This window comes from Hyperolius riggenbachi, chromosome 2 (genome assembly GCF_040937935.1).
Source record: "Hyperolius riggenbachi isolate aHypRig1 chromosome 2, aHypRig1.pri, whole genome shotgun sequence".
In the NCBI taxonomy this organism is placed as follows: Eukaryota; Metazoa; Chordata; class Amphibia; order Anura; family Hyperoliidae; genus Hyperolius; species Hyperolius riggenbachi.
Window position 1 is genome coordinate 285,067,448 of NC_090647.1, and position 17,624 is coordinate 285,085,071.

Consider the following 17,624-nt stretch of genomic DNA (forward strand, 5'->3'; position numbering starts at 1 on the left):
AAATGTGCTATGACAAATAGCACGCCTTATCAGAGATAGCAAGCCTTATCATAGATAACATGCCTTATCAAAGATAACATGCCTTAGCAAAGTTAACACACCTTATCAGAGTAGCATGGCGAGCACTACGAACCCACAGGGGCTCAGTGCAGGATGAGTGCCATTGCCAATTAGCAGGCCTAAGTTCGTAGCACTCTCTATGCTACTCCGATAAGGTGTGTTAACTTAGATAAGGGGTGTTATCTTTGATAAGGTGTGTTATCTCTGATAAAGCATGCTATAGTGAATCAACCCCTATGTGTGGAGAAAAAGAGGCACGGCACACCACCATCAAAACCTCATCCCAACTGTGAAGTATGGTGGTGGGGCATCAAGGTAAAATTAATTCCAGTTTTTATCAAGACATTTTGCGGGAGAACTTAAGGCCATCTGTCAACCAGCTGAAGCTCAGCAGAAGATGGATGTTTCAACACAACAATGACCCAAAGTATAGAAGTAAATCAACAACATAATGGCTTAAACAGAAGAAAATACGCTTTCTGGAGTGGCCCAGTCAGAGTCCTAACCTCAACCCGATGGAGATGTTGTGGTATGATTTCAAGAAAGAGATTTACACCAGACATCCCAATAATATTGCTGAACTGAAACAGTTCTGTAAAGAGGAATGGTGAAGAATTACTCCTGACCGTTGTGCACATCTGATCTGCAACTACAGGAAACGTTTGGTTGAAGTTATTGCTGCCAAATTAGGTTCAACCAGTTATTAACTCCAAGGGTTCACATACTTTTTCCACCTGCACTGTGAATGTTTACATGGTGTGTTCAAAAAAAACATGGAAACATTTAATTATTTGTGTGGTATTAGTTTAAAGGGGAACTGAAGAGAGAGGTATATGGAGGCTGTCATGTTTATTTCCTTTTAGACAATACCAGTTGCCTGGCAGCCCTGCTGATCCTCTGCCTCTAATACTATTAGCCATAGCCCCTGAACAAGCATGCAGCAGATCAGGTGTTTCAGTGGTTCAGACTTATAAGTCTGATCTGACAAGACTAGCTGCATGCTTGTTTCTGGTTTTAATCATATAGTAGTGCAGAGAAATAGACCAGCAGGGCTGCCAGGCAACTGGTATTGATTAAAAGGAAATAAACATGACAGCCTCCATATACCTCTCTCTTCAGTTCCCCTTTAAGCAGACTGTGATTGTTTATTATTGTGACTTAGATGAAGATCAGATCACATTTTATGACCAATTTGTGCAGAAATCACTATAATTCCAAAGGGTTCACATACATTTCTTGCCACTGTAAATTATTGTTTTGGCTTAGTCTAATGTGTATATTTTATATTTAGTTTTATTTTCTTTCTTTTTCAAGTTCCAGTCTACTTTAATCATATTTTTTCTGAAACAAACAACACAGTTGTTAGTAGAGATATAGGCTGCTTAACTACTTGCCGACTGCTCCACGCCAGAACCGCTCCACGCAGTCTATGGGGCTAGCAGGAGATCGCACGCAGGCTGCACACGCATCTCCTGCTTGGGGGGCGGAGCTCTGCCCCGTCCTTCAGTCTCCGAGCGGCGATCAATCGCCGCTCAGGAGACTGTTAGACTGTTTCGCCGTCTAATTACTTTCTACAGCGCTGCGATCTGCAGCAGCACTGTACTGGGGACAGCCATGTGACACGTCTGTCCCCCTGGGACACAGGGACGCGATCCCCTGTGATAGGCTGAAGCCTATCACAGCCGATCGCAGTAATTGGCTGCCCAGGGGAGGGATATAAGAAAAAAAAATAGTACATTTTATTAAACATTTAATAAATAAATATTTACAAAAAACAAACAAATACCTGGGGGGCGATCAGACCCCACCAACAGAGAGCTCTGTTGGTGGGGAGAAAAGGGGGGGGGGGATCACTCGTGTGCTGAGTTGTTCGGCCCTGCAGCTTGCCCTTAAAGCTACAGTGGCCATTTTAGTAATAAATGTCCTGGTCACTAGGGGGGGTTAACACCGCAGTCTTCAAGTGGTTAAATCTGGTAAAAATGCAAAATTAATTGGGCCCAGAGCTTCTCTATTAGTGGAGCTGTTTATCATTCCTAAAGCATGCCTAAAGTGTCATGGATATGGAGGTTGACATTTATTTCCATTTAAACAATGTGCATCGCCTGGCAGTCCTGATTGTTCTGGCACCAGTAGTGTCTAAGTCCCACATCTAAGACAAGCATGTGGCAAATCCATTCAGAATTCAGTCAGAATCATCTGATCTGCATGTTTGTTCAGAGTCTATGGCTAAAAGTATTAGAGACAAAGGATCAACAGGACAGCTAGGCGGCTTGCATTGTTTAAATGGAAATAAATATGTTGGCTTCCATATCTCTTTTACTTCAGGTGTGTTTTAAGCCTGGTACACTCATCCAATCTTGGTTTGCCAGTTCTACCACTTCCATATAGTAATGAGGTTGAACAGATTTCAACGGATTGTGTAAGGGCTGGAACCCACTAGAGTGATTTTTTTGAGCGTTTAGGGAGCGTGATAAATCGCTAGCGATTTCCCTAAACGCTCTGTCAATGTAAATGGATGGTGCAAATTCCACAGAAGCGATTGCGATTAGCAAAATCACAAACGCAGGACATGCAGCATTTTGTTAGCGTTTGCGCTTCAATTCCAAGATGGCGCCTGAGTAGGACGCCTAGGCACACGGGGCTCCGGCTCTGCTAGCTTTTTCCCCCCTTCCATTTGTGTCTCACCTGCGCCGGGAGGACAGAGGAGTTACCTCTGCTCTGCTCATCACGGGGAGCCTGGGCGCACTGTGCTCCGGTTCCTGCATCACCCGGATTCTGCATCACCCGGATCGCCGCCATCACACCCATCCACGTGGACCACACATGGAGCCGCTCCACTGCCGCAGATGCCGATGCGGCCGCTCTGGGGAGGTCAGGCCGCTCCACCGCTGCACTCCAGGGCGCACTGTGCTCCGGTTCCCGGAACACCCGGATCGCCGCCATTACTCCGCCGCTGCCATCCACCACGTGGGCCACACACGGAGCCGCTCCACTGCCGCGGATGCCGATGCGGCCGCTCTGGGAGGTCAGGCCGCTCCACCGCTGCTCTCCAGGGCGCACTGTGCTCCAGAACACCCGGATCGCCGCCATTACTCCGCCGCTGCCATCCACCACGTGGGCCACACATGGAGCCGCTCCACCGCCGGGGGAGGTCAGAGGCAGTTGCAGCCGCTCTGGGGAGGTCAGGCCACTCCACCGCTGCTCTCCGCACCATGGAGAGCCTGGGCATGCTGTGCTCCGGATCCTGGGATCGCCGCCATCACAGAGCCTCAGCCATCCACCATGTGGACAACAACCACAGAGACACCACTGCACAGTGAATGCCTCCGTGGCTCTCTGCCGCTGCCTCTCCACCGCGACTGTCCAGGGTCTCCTCGCTGCTGGTGCCTGCCACTGAAGGCATCCAGGCCCTCCACAGAGGTACCTTGATCAGGAACCTTGCTGGGGCCATCCTGGTCCTCAGGCTGCTGGGCCCTAGTTTTTCCAGCATCTGGCTGGGGCCCACCGAACTGGCACCCACTAGCACCTTACCACACAGTGCCAGAGCAGCAGCTGCCTGCCAAGTGAGACATTTAAATGGACTGGGTTGCACTGCAATCTTTCTCTTCTCTCTTTCCTTCCTCAGTCTCTTTAGATATTCCTTCTCTTTTTCTCTCTTTTCACTGTCCACTTTTCTCCAGGACACACGGCGGGGCGTCTGGAGCTGCTGCGGAGCTGAGCGAGCACCACCGGCAGATGGCCACCGGCTGCTCCCCTCACACAGCTCTCCAGACTCCCCCACGCGTCCGTCGTTATAGCCAGTATGCTGTATATATAGGTATATGCTACTTGTACTACTGTACCTGACTGTATATGTTGGATTGCACGCATGTGTTTGTACCATCTCCGACCCTGTCTGAGCCAAAAATAATTCCGGGTACAACCCCCGTTGTACTTGGCGAAATAAACGTGATTCTGATTCTTCTGATTCTAAAGTATATAATCACTGGCGTAATCGCTCATCAAAACTTGCACTGAGCCATTTTGCTAGTGTTTTAAAGTTAATGTACACTGTAACAAATAATTGAAAGGACCAATCAGACTTTAAAACGCTAATCGCTACACAACCGCTGGCAAATTGAATACATTTTCTAAAATCGCTCATGAAATCGCTTACAAACTGCTCATTCAAAACGCTAGCGATTGCCATTAGCGATAGCGTTTTGTAGTGGGTTCCAGGCCTCAGGTAAGCTCTCATAATACATAGAAGTGATATAATCGGCCAGTCAACATTGGATGTGGGCATGCACCTTAAGGACAAATACAGAGGTGTGTGAGGTGAAAGTATATTCAAAAAGACAACAACCAAGGGGGAGCTGAACTCAGAACGTCCTCTCTGCTCTACAAGATACGCAACAGCATAACCTTTAAAGAAAAACATTTCTTTGTTACAGCTAATACAATTTCTGAAATAAATCTGCAGTTTCTACTTCCTGATTCAGGGAAGCAGACATATTGTTAACATCCTGTGCTTTCAAATTAGCTTATCTGCCATGGCAGTCAGCTGACAGGGGAGAGATCAGATTACAACTTGTGATTAGACACAGATGAGCGGGAATTAGACAGGCTGAACTCCCTACATATATACAGGGTGCATTTCTCCTTATGTTTTCCTTCTGTCACGTTCGAGAGTTCAGGTCCACTTTAAGAAGTGGAGTTTATAATCAGTAATGCAATTTTGCTGATAACTGTTTGCTTTGGCAGGATGTTGCTGTTGATGTCAACGATATCATTATATGTGAGATTGATGATAATTTTTGCCAGCCACAAACAGATGTCCTTAATGAACCCCAAGGAGGAATCAGCCAGCAAGGGTCAGGTGAGCCACTGTGTAAGTAGTTTTTACCAAACATGATACATATTCATTTGTTTTAATGATTTACAGTGCTCTCAGTAATTGAAGATAATATCTTGTATTATTGTTAAAGGCAAAATCATGTGTAGATTAAATAGGATGTAGAAATATATACATGCAAAAAGGGCGCCGGGGAAATTGGAGTGTCCAGAAAACTCGATAGTAGAATATCAGTGAATTAACATATATTCTACTATTACAGTGAAAATGACGATAGCAAAATATTGGTAATATACAGTGGCTTGCAAAAGTATTCGGCCCCCTTGAAGTTTTCCACATTTTGTCACATTACTGCCACAAACATGAATCAATTTTATTGGAATTCCACGTGAAAGACCAGTGCAAAGTGGTGTACACGTGAGAAGTGGAATGAAAATCATACATGATTCCAAACATTTTTTTACAAATAAATAACTGCAAAGTGGGGTGTACGTAATTATTCAGCCCCCTTTGGTCTGAGTGCAGTCAGTTGCCCATAGACATTGCCTGATGAGTGATGTGACGGCCTCAGAGGTTGTCTAAGAGAATATTGGGAGCAACAACACAATGAAGTCCAAAGAACACACCAGACAGGTCAGGAATAAAGTTATTTAGAAATTTAAAGCAGGCTTAGGCTACAAATGATTTCCAAAGCCTTGAACATCCCACGGAGCACTGTTCAAGCGATCGTTCAGAAATGGAAGGAGTATGGCACAACTGTAAACCTACCAAGACAAGGCCGTTCACCTAAACTCAAAGGCTGAACAAGGAGAGCGCTGATCAGAAATGCAGTCAAGAGGCCTATGGTGACTCTGGACGAACTGCAGAGATCTACAGCTCAGTTGGGGGAATCTGTCCATAGGACAACTATTAGTCGTGCACTGCACAAAGTTGGCCTTTATGGAAGAGTGTCAAGAAGAAAACCATTGTTAACAGAAAAGCATAAGAAGTCCCGTTTGCAGTTTACCACAAGCCATGTGGGGGACTCAGCAAACATGTGGAAGAAGGTGCTCTGGTCAGATGAGACCAAAATGGAACTTTTTGGCCAAAATTCAAAATGCTATGTGTGGCAGAAAACTAACATTGCACATCACTCTGAACACACCATCCCCACTGTCAAATATGGTGGTGGCAGCATCATGCTCTGGGGGTGCTTCTCTTCAGCAGGGACAGGGAAGCTGGTCAGAGTTGATGGGAAGATGGATGGAGCCAAATACAGGGTAATCTTGGAAGAAAACCTCTTGGAGTCTGCAAAAGACTTGAGACTGGGGCAAAGATTCACCTTCCAGCAGGACAACGACCCTAAACATAAAGCCAGGGCAACAATGGAATTGTTTAAAACAAAACATATCCATGTGTTAGAATGGCCCAGTCATAGTCCAGATCTAAATCCAATTGAGAATCTGTGGCAAGATCTGAAAATGGCTGTTCACAAACGCTGTCCATCTAATCTGACTGAGCTGGGGCTGTTTTGCAAAGAAGAATGGGCAAGGATTTCAGTCTCTAGATGTGCAAAGCTGGTAGAGAGAGACATACCCTAAAAGTCTGGCAGCTGTAATTGCAGCAAAAGGTGGTTCTACAAAGTATTGACTCAGGGGGCTGAATAATTACGCACACCCCACTTTGCAGTTATTGATTTGTAAAAAAATGTTTGGAATCATGTATGCTTTTCGTTTTACTGCTCACGTGTACACCACTTTGTATTGGTGTTTCACATGGAATTCCAATAAAATTAATTCATGTTTGTGGCAGTAATGTGACAAATGTGGAAAACTTCAAGGGGGTCGAATACTTTTGCAAGCCACTGTATACTGATATTGAACCCGATATATGAACCCGAGGTGGCATATTGTTGTTCTAACAGGACCAGAGGCATGTCGTGTGTGGAATACTCCTGGGTTGCAGCTTGGCTTCCTATTGGAGGAAGCTAACAGAGGCGGGAGCGGCAGGGGGAGCCTGGAATCGAGGGCAAGATGCTACGAGGCTGACTAACAGCCTCATATAAATAAAGCAGGCTAGCGACAAGCAGATTGTCGCTAGCCTGGTGATCTTTTAAGGGGGTGCAGCGTGGAACAGGGGGGGCTGGCCGCGGCAGTACAATGACCCAGAGGCATGTTATTGTGCACATGACATGCTTCTGGGTCCTGTTAGGATAGCAATATGCCACCTTGGGTTCTCTTTAAAGCTTATTGGGCTTGATTCACAAAGCGGTGCTAACCTACTTAGCACGTCTAAAGTCTTTAGACGTGCTAACCAGGGTGCTAAGTAGATTAGCACCGGAGTTCTCAATCAGATCACGCGCTAATTTTGCGCGCGTAAAACTTTGTGCGCGCAAAGTTTTACGCGCGCTAAGTCCCATAGGCTTTAATAGGCACTTCGCACGGAGCGCCCTGCGCTCTGTGCAGTACGCGCGTAAAGTTTTACGCGCATAAAGTTTTGCGCGCATAAAGTTTTATGCGCGAAAAGCTTGTTTAGACGTGCTAAGGGGGTTTTCACAGGCGTGCTAACAGTTAGCACCGCTTTGTGAATCAAGCCCCTTGTATGCAGTATTGTAAATGTCCAGTTGCTGGATTTAATCTTACAAATATAGCCAGCAATTGAGTGGTGCAGCCACCAGTGAGTTATTATATTGTTAGATATGACTTGAAGGTTATTGCTGGTCATAGATGTCAATTTGCTGCAAACTAGGTTGTGACAACAGTAGCTCTGAATGTTAAGCTCGAAGCCCTCATTTTTATGTATAAAATATATGTGCTACTAAAAGCTCCCTAGACTTGTTACAGCACTACACAGAACCCTGAGGGGGCATATGTCAAAGCACTTGCTTTGGCTCAGTAATACATTTTCATCGGAAATCAGTTGTTACTGATGTTAGCAGCTTATTTACAGAGGATTTGAGCTTACTTTGTAAATTGTGCAGGCACTTCTAGCGGCGGATTCCTAATGATTTTTGATGGTGTATCCTAAAAACAGGTGTAAAAATTAGTTATAAGAGGCAATCCCCATAATTATGCAAGAGGACAGCAGGGCAGGACAGTTAAAGCAATTGGGAGTTGTGCTTAAGAAAAAAAAAAAGCCAGATACTTAGCTAAGGAGAGGGAAGGCTCTAGGTCCTATAGAACCTTCCCTCTCCTCTGCCCTCAGTGCAGCGCTAGCTTCCCCGTTTGAATTCCCTGCTGCGGGGGACTTTGGAAGTCTTCAGGAGCCGAGTGCTTCAGAAGACAGGTGGCTCCATACTGTGAGTGCACGAGTGAGGGCTCTCACGAGTGTGCAGTCTGGAGCGGCCTGTCTTCGGGAGCACTTGAGCACCTGAAGACTTCTGAAGCCTCCCTTCGGTGGCGGAGATCTCAGCATTTGACCGAATTGGTCGAATGCTGCTACGGGGGATCCTGCTCTGGAATGGGCATCGGGAGAGGAGTGGGAAGGCTCATTAGGACCCAGAGCCTTCCCTCTCCTTAGGTAAGTATCTGGCTTTTTTTTTCTTAAGCACGGTTTCCATTGACTTTAATTAGAAGCCTCAAAGTGATGTAAAATTGCAGCACAACACCTCTTGTTGAGTGCAATCTCACTGGTAGGATGACAGACTGTGGGGAAATTATTACAACTCCCCCTGACAGTCTGCAGAACTGGATGCAGTACTTTATACCTATAGATGAATGTACCAGTAGTAAAACGTGCTGCTGTAGCTGGTCTTTAGGCCTCTTTCATATTTATTGTGCTCCCTTGTGCCGCACAAAAATGATGCATTCCATTGCCGAAGCAGTTATAGCCCTATGGAGCTATGACATTGATTGCAGTGCGGTAGGTTCCAATGCAGTAATGCACTGTTTGCAGTGCATCAACAGTACGACTTGTGCATGTACCATGTAAGTGAGGCATACTTTCATTGCACCGCAGTGTTATTGCAATTATTGCAGAAGAATCACAATGCAATGGACTGTTTGCAGTGTGGAAGGAGCCTTAGATGTGATCTTTCTAGGGCTTTTGTTTGCCAGATCAACCAGTCAGGATGGTAGAAATCATCACTGGGCTATTTTGATTATAGGCTTTAAAATCTTTTAATCCCATCATGCATCTAACACTACAGAAAGATTACATTTTCTATAAACAATTTCTGTGTGTGGATCAAAGCCTACATCTAAGCTTTTTGCAACTCTTAAAGAGAACCCGAGGTGGGCAAATGGTGGGCAGATGGGACACATAGGCATGTTCTCTGCCTCATAACATGCCTCTGTCCCACCCCCTGCTCTCCCCCCCCCCTTCCGCCGTGCTATAGCCCCCCAAGATCAGCGACAATATTTGTCGCTATCTTGGAGGTAAACATAGGGAAAGGGATTCCCTGTTCAAAATGCCCGCCAGGGGCGTTCCTGCAGGGTTTACAGAGTTGCCATTGGGCAGCTCTCCCTGGGCGCACCCCCTGCCGCTCCCTCGCCTCCCTGCTTGTATGAGAGACACACAGTCGTGACCTATAGGTCATAAAAGTGAAAGTTGGCCATTGCGGCCCACAGGAGCGGCGTTTTTTAAGGCTACCTGATCCAATCAGTCCCCTAGATCAGTTAGCTTAGGTTTTTTTTATTTTTTTGAGCCCACCTTGGGCTCTTTTTAATTTATTACTGTTATGCTGTACTGAGGGTAGCTTCTTACATTCATTGCCATAAATAAGCAGTGTGGATGGGGAGAGCCCTCTGGTGGCTACCTGCAGTAAAGCTGATTAAAATGTAGATGATTCCACCATTGTACATTTCAGGTTATGCTTATGGTGCTCCAACTAATTCCTGTCAACACAGCTCTTAATTCATCTGCCATAATCTATAAATACAGGGTGGGCCATTTATATGGCTACACCTTAATAAAATGGGAATGGTTGGTGATATTAACTTCCTGTTTGTGGCAGATTAGTATATGTGAGGGGGAAAACTTTTCAAGATGGGTGGTGACCATGGTGGCCATTTTGAATCCAACTTTTGTTTTTTTCAATAGGAAGAGGGTCATGTGACACATCAAACTTATTGGGAATTTCACAAGAAAAACAATGGTGTGCTTGGTTTTAACATGTAAAAACTGCTCTGGTCCATAAGTGGGGAAACAAGGTCTAGATGCGAAGTGGTTAAGCCTCCTTGAGGCCGCTCGTTACTCATCGTCTCCCCGGGTGGCTCCTGTCACCCGCAATTGTCCATGACAGCCTGGCCTTGTCGCGCTTGCACGGCCCAGCCAGGTGTGGTCCCCCGTCGTGCTCCTGACCCTGGGAGTGTTCTGTAGAAGTGCTTCGCAAGCAAGTGCAGGAAGGTCGCGGGAGCGGGCCGCGCTTGCATGACTCGGCCAGGCTTTTGGGCACTATTGTGGGTGACGGGCCTCCCGGGGAGATGGCAAGGAACAAGCAGCGTTAACCTGCCTGGCGTTCTGATTCCTGCGTCTGCGGGAACGTTTTTTTGCACTTTTTTTTTATCATGTAGCTAGCCTAGCGCTAGCTACATGATTCCCCCCTCCCTGCGGCATCCTTCCCACCCCTCCGATCGCCGCCGGCGCAAAGACCCTTCTGAACGGGATTTCCTTGAGGGCTTCCCCCGTTGCCATGGCGACGAACGTCGTGACGTCATCGACGTCGTGACGTCACAGGGAGTCCCGATCCACTCCCGATCCACCCCTCAGCGCTGTCTGGCACTGATTGGCCGGGCAGCGCACGGGGTCTTGGGGGGCCTGTATCGCGGCGACCGGCGGCGATCAGGTAGGACATGCAGCAAGCAAAGTGCTTGCTGCATGTTTAAAACAAAAATATTCAAATCGGCCCAGTGGGGCCTGAGCGGGGACCTCCGGCGTCTCTGGACGAGCCTAGCTCGTCCAGAACGCCAGGGAGGTTAAGGGGGCTTAAGGAAGCCCCAGGTAAGTATGGTACCTGAGATGTTTCTCGTCTCAGGTACACTTTAAGGTGTCTTATTTCATATTTATAAACAGGTCACTTTGTGTTGCATAAAATCTAGCAGTGATTATAAGGCAACACAATACTGACTATTCTGCCCTTTCTACAGTGTAAATTTGTTAAATGAGGTTTGTAACACTTGCCTTGGACAGACCATTTCTCAGCAAGACATTGGCTGTGGTGGATATCACAGATGCCCCCTTGACATGGAACCTTTCACTACTATTTGTGGTGAGAGGGGATTGACAGAGAATAAGCTGTCTGCTGCTGATGGTGTGGATGTGGGTACCTGTGATCCATTGCACTTGCGCATTTATGCTTTTGTTTATTGCAAAACCCAGTAATTCCCGCAAAGTAATTTTGAATGCATATTTTTTTACAATTGCATTTATATGAAATACAGTTTATACACTGGAACCTGAACTCTGGTTTTACATGAATTCAAGCTGCCTCTCTTGAATCTTCACTAGCAGCCTATTATAATTTGTTGCTGTGGAGTCATATACTGCAACTAAAATATTTGGTTCCTGAAATGCAGCTTTTAGAATAGAGTATCTTTGTGTTCTGTAGACTTTTCCGTTAACATGTCCACAAGCATGTGATAAAAGCTTTGATACTCAGTGTGATGGCAAGATCTGAGCTGTGTACTGATTTTCATTTATTGTTTTTTGATATACTGGTGCGAAAACCCTATTAAAGAACTTCCATAGTGACCTAGTTTGAGCAAGATAGCAAATAATGACAGTTTAAAGTTATAAAATATACGAGGGTCATTAACCACTGCCAGGGAAAAAAACAGTAACACAAAGGTCAGTGGCCTGATAAAAAAGCAATATTGTTTTATAAGATCTGTACTAGTATGAGTTTATTTAGTGAGGCAGCATAAAGAGTAGTGAGCGTATAGACGGTAACACTGATCTTGTGCTTGCTGAAAGAGGAATTTTGATTGCTTTGGCTTACCAGTGTATATGTAATAAGGGCTCCTGGAAAAATGGGCATGAGGTAATACCGATACTGGAATAGCAGTCATTTTACCAGTATTCTATGATTGTTGATAGAAGGGTATCAGTAATTATACCAATATTGTACTATAGCTCTCTGTAACCTAATTCTCACACTAACCCTCCCCTACCTGCTCCTAACACTAACCGTCCCCTTACCTACATAAAGCCCAGAGGTCGGCTATAGTGTAGCCAAACTCTGTTGCACTACTGCTCCCAGCTTAGTGGCTAGAAAGTGGTTCAAATCCATACCCCCGCAAGGCAATAATTTACCCCCTCCCATCCATGAACGAGCGTGGACACACTGCGCAGGCCTCTTTGCGCATGTGCAGTAACACAGAGCCTGTCCAGGCCTGGGGGAAGAGCAAAGCCTGATCGGCTCCATGCTATTGCACAAGCGCACCTGTACAGAGTGGCTGCATTCATTTGCGGACAGTTGTGCACTGCGTGCACCACTTGACAAAGCCCTTATCGAGTGGGTTCCAGTGTTTTTGGCGCTGGATCGGTGAAGGGCCTGCCTCTACTGAGGTAAGTATCCATTTGGTGCACTACTTTCCCCTTTGGGTACAATTTACGGATTTAATCCAAAAGTTCAGGATTGCATGAAATCTTGAAATTAAGGATTAGAAATCTTACTGAATACTACTCAATTTATCACGAATGTGATAAGAAAAATTATTTAAATTCTTGAATAAAGTCAGGAGAAAAGCTTTGTAAATTGATGCCATTGTTTTTATATTTCAAAACTGCTGGAGTCAGTACTGCCTCTAGTGATGATGTCACAACTTCCTCTAAAGGTGCCCATTAACGGTACAATTTTTTCACCAAATGCGATCTTTCAATGCGATTTTTACAATCAAATTGTATAGAAAATTTGCCATTTATAAAGGCAATTGATAGTGAATGATTATTTGGTCGATTGCTTTATAGGATAAAATCTATCCAAAAGTTGGAAAATAGGATCAAATTTCAAGAAAGAATCGTTCAGTACATGTAAACATTCGATAATTGCTTTTAGATTAATTACGATCATTCAAATCGCAGTGAAAGATCACATTTAGTGAAAAATTGTACCGTTAATGGGCACCTTTAGCTTGACACAGGGTTTGTCTAAAACAGAAATATGTACCAGTTCAGTCAGCAGTAAACTGATGCAGTTGCTGTCTCCTTACACAGAATGAGGTCTTTTTACTGACAAATGGAAATGATTCTCATATTTTTTTCTGTTTAGGAATCATGACAATTTTTTTAAGTTTTGTAATTATAGACCTATTAACCACGTCCCTTTTTCCCCCCCTAAAAAACCAAGGGAACGAGAAATCCGTACCTTCCGCGCTACCGCCGCTGTCCTCGCTCCCGCCGCTCGTGCGCGTGCTCCCGCCGCTCGTGCACGCCGCCGCCCGCTCGCCCGGAGATCAATGAACGGGAAAATCCATTCCCGTTCGTTGATCTAAGCCCCCGCAATGATCTGCTGCTTCTTTGAGAAACAGCGCGATCATTGTGATCTTCCCAGCCTCGTAGTGCTTCCTGTAAGCGTCCTTCCGGACGCTTACAGGTCGCATGTAAACAAAGTCACTGTGGCCATCTTGTGGCCAAATAGTAAAACTACACCCTAAAGCATTTTACATATACAAATACATTAGTTTTACACAATAAATTAACTCATTACCTCCCACACTCCCCAATTTTTTTTTTGTAATGCCTTGGTCTCCTGCTAGCATGAGGGGTCAAGAAAAGGACTTCAAACTAGTAAGTTAGGAATCCCAAACCTTACTTAGATAAATATTACAGATTTTCTTGACCTCCTTTCCTGAAAATGGGAAATTAATGTTACAAAAATGGCTGTTATTTAAATCCCTGGTCACATTATCAGCTTATCTAGAGGAGTTTGTATCACAATCAGGGTCGTCAATAGAATGTTGGGAGCTCCCTCGAAAAAGATAGCATGGTCCCTCTAGGTCCTTAGGTCTCTCAACTTCGCTCTCCCATGCAAATGCAGCCAATCAAGAAAACAAATAATATTTTTACCCCCCCCCCCCCCCTCCTCCTGCCATGAAGGGAGAGGTGTAATATTTACTTGCTGCAGTGCTGCGGGTCTCCTCCATGCATCAAAGCCACACACTCTCTGCTGCCATTCTCTGGCTCCCCGATTACATGACTCGCACCAGTCATGTGATTGGGAGCTGGGGAATGGCAGCAGAGAGTGTGCAGCTGTGAAGCATGGAGGAGATCTGCAGCATTCAAGCCGAAAACTTTACACTGCTTCCTGCGCTACTCTGCATGCGGCTTAGGAGAGGAAGGAGAAGCAGTTCTCCACAGCTCCCCCCGCCTATTTTTGCGCAGCTGATCAAAATCTATGAGCATGACTATGTCTCAACATCATCGTGCTGTTCAGACAGAAATGGGTGGGGCATAGACTGAGCTATTTCTGAGCCACATTTTGGGTAACCCATGCCTGGGTATCCCACCCATTGCAGGGCTCCAGTCTAAGGGTTAATTTATCTAGTTGAACATAAATACTTCAAGGATGTACTTCAATCAAGTGGTTCCTATCTTCAATTCATGTTAGGCCCAGTGCACACCAAAACCGCTAGCAGATCCGCAATACGCTAGCGGTTTTGGGAGCTGATTTCAGAGCGATTCTAGGTAGGTTTTCTAAACATACCTAGCGGTTTTGCGTGCGTTTTTGTGTAGCAGATTACACATATTGTTACAGCAAAAGCTGTTACTGAACAGCTACTGTATCAAAAATGCCTGGCAAACCGCTCTGAACTAGCGTTTTTCAGAGCGGTTTGCGTTTTTCCTATACTTTACATTGAGGACGAAACGCTTCCGAAAACCGCAAGCGCGCAGCAGGAGGCGCGTTTGCGGCTTGGCAAAGACCGCAAACCGCCAGTGTGCACCATCCCATTGCAATACATTAGACAAGCGTTTTTAGAGGCGGATGCGGCTGGCGGATCGCTCCAAAAACCGCTCGGTGTGCACTGGGCCTCAGTGTCATATAGCCTTTTGCCAGTGCAGGCAGTGATGCTATAGTAAAACAACAGGTGCAAATTCCATGTATTATTCTGTACACCATGACACCTTATCTGCCCTGTAGATAGCCCATGATAGAGACATAGAAGTATGTGCTGTTTTGATAGCGCAGTCTGTGTCAGGTTGATGGCATTCCTTTGATAAAGACCAGAATGATAATAACAGCTACTGCATTGAGGACAGATAGCGCTATGAAGTTTAAAGTCTTCATAGCAGCAAACTAACTAAATCTTTGCTGTTATGTTTGCATTGGGATGCTTCATAAAAAGTGAAAGGTCTTTGCTATTGCACTGTCTCACAGATTTACGGCACAAACATATGGTATATAATGGGGATTTATGTGACCTTCAAAACTGCAGCACTACCTATACTGGCAGAAAGCTTTATGGCACCAGCTTGGACTGTACATATGGTTAATAATGTGTACTCATGTAACATCCTTTTTTATATGTAAGCATTATATCTTACAGTTTTGACCACAATTGTACTGCTTTAGATACTCATGATAAATATGATACAGGCAAACTTAATTGAGCGTACTACTGAAAGTATTACAAAGCAAATTCAGTATATGCAGTATTCTTTTATATACAGTGAGTTCTCAACTTACAGTAAGGGCTCGTTTCCATGCAGCGCAGAGCCCCGTGGCTCTGCGTTGGCACGTCATTCCCGGCGGGGGGGTTTGCAGGGCTTGCGATTCCATTCATTATACTGAATGGGATCACGTGCTGAAGCGCCCCGAAATGTAGCAAACCATGCACAGCGATTCAGCGGTGAATCACAGCTCATGTATGTAAACGGCAGACAGTGCAGTCTTTGCACTGTCTGCTGTCCCTGCGATTGCACATGAATGCTATATGGAAATGAGCCTTTAGAATGTGTTATAGGATATTATCCTGATTCTAAACTTCTTGCTTTTACAGGAACAGGTTATGCAGATTTCACATAATTAAAAAAGTAATCCCCATTCATACAGTGTAAACTGTGTAAACTATTTCACTGGGTTGTGCATGTACAGTGCTGCCCATAATTATTCATACCCCTGGCAAATTTTGACTTAAAGTTACTTTTATTCAACCAGCAAGTCATTGTTTGATGGGAAATGACATACTGTAGGTGTCTCCCAAAAGATAAGACGATGTACTAAAGACATTATTGTGGGAAAAAAAACATTTCTCAGTTTTTATTTAAATTTGAGCAAAAAGTGTCCAGTCCAAAATTATTCATACCCTTCACAAACTGTCACAGTGGGAAAATCCAAAGTTCTATACCATTCCAAATAGTCCAAGCTTTTCTAAATCATCCTAATTACCCTGATTAATTGGGAACATCTGTTTTAATCAATTGAGCAGGTGAAAAACAGCAGCTCTCTGCAGTTGGTTTGTGGACAGTCATGGCTAAGACAAAAGTGAGGACCTGCGGCTGAGCATTGTGGCTCACAAGTCAGCAATGGGCTACAAGGCCATTTCTAAATGTTTTCCAGTTCCAGTGGTTACAGTGCACAGTATTATTAAAACAGATGTTCTGCACTGTGGAAAATCTCAGAGGACATGGTCGGAAGCCAAAAGTGACACCTGTGCTGGCCAGGAGGATAGTGAGAGAGGTGATAAAGAATCAAGGATAACCACCAAGGCCATCCTGGTGAATCTGGGCTCTGCTGGTGGCTGTGTCTCAAGGCAGACACCACTTCTCCAGATAAGGCACATAAAAACTTGCTTGGCTTTTGCAAATGCTCATCTAGACAAAGAAGAAGGCTTCTGGTCTTTTGTGAAACAAAAATGTAATGGTTTAGTCACAATGAGGTTTCCTTCATTTGGTGTAAAAAAGGAGAAGCCTTCAACCCAAAGAACACCATCCCCATTGTCAAACATGGTGGCAGGAACCTAATGCTTTGGGGTTGTTTTTTCAGCCAATGGATTAGGGAACTTAATCATAGTAAACAGCACCTTGAAAAAAGAGAAGTACATGAGGATTCTCAACGACAACATCAGGTAGTGTGCAGAGAAACTTGGCCTTGGCCACCAATGAACATTTCAGCATGACTGACCCAAAAACACAGCAACAGTGGTGAAGAAATGGTTAGCAGACAACAACATTAACGTCTTGGAGTGGCCCAGCCAGTGTCCTGACTTGAATCCAATTTAGAATCTATGGAGGGAGCTAAAGATCAGAGTGATGGCAAGAAAGCCCTCCAATCTGAAAGATTTGGAGCTCATGAATGGGAAAAAATACCTGTTGAGACATGCAAAAAGCTGGTCTGCAATTATAGGAAGCGTTTGATTGCTGTAATAGCTATTAAACGATTTTCTATTGATTATTGAGAAGGGTATGAATAATTTTGGACTGGACACTTTTAGCTCAAATGTAAATAAAAGCTGAGAAATGGTTTTCCCCACAATAATTCCTCTTGTACATCCTCTTACTATCTTTTGGGAGACACTTATGTCATTTCCCGTCAAAAAATTATTTGGGGATGTGTTGAACAGGTTGGGAAGGGGTATTAATAAATGAGGTAGATAAATGAGTTGTGCCTCAAACACACTGAGGCTTCAATTCACAGAATGAACTGCGGTAGTAGGAAAAAAAGTAGGTATTTTACTGAATGTGGTATTGTTGTACATTTTTAGAGCAATTCATTCTTTTTTACCAAATGAGAGGAGTGTACGATAGGAGGTGTAAAGTGTTTGATATTTTGTTCGGTAAACGTGGAGCAGGCAGAAACTTGTAATGTAGTTTA

The 17,624-nt window shown here is 44.7% G+C and overlaps 1 protein-coding gene across 7 annotated transcripts in view; it reads left to right on the forward strand.

Moving 5' to 3' along the window:
- SPOCD1 (SPOC domain containing 1) overlaps positions 1–17,624 on the forward strand; it is a 222,897-nt gene that overhangs the window by 46,200 nt on the left and 159,073 nt on the right. For 6 of the 7 annotated variants that reach the window (XM_068265400.1, XM_068265402.1, XM_068265404.1 and 3 more), the window contains one exon: positions 4,804–4,930. In XM_068265400.1, the coding sequence (XP_068121501.1) occupies positions 4,804–4,930 (127 nt within the window). The remainder of the gene's footprint in view (positions 1–4,803; positions 4,931–17,624) is intronic. The other variant, XM_068265401.1, reaches the window with a different exon arrangement.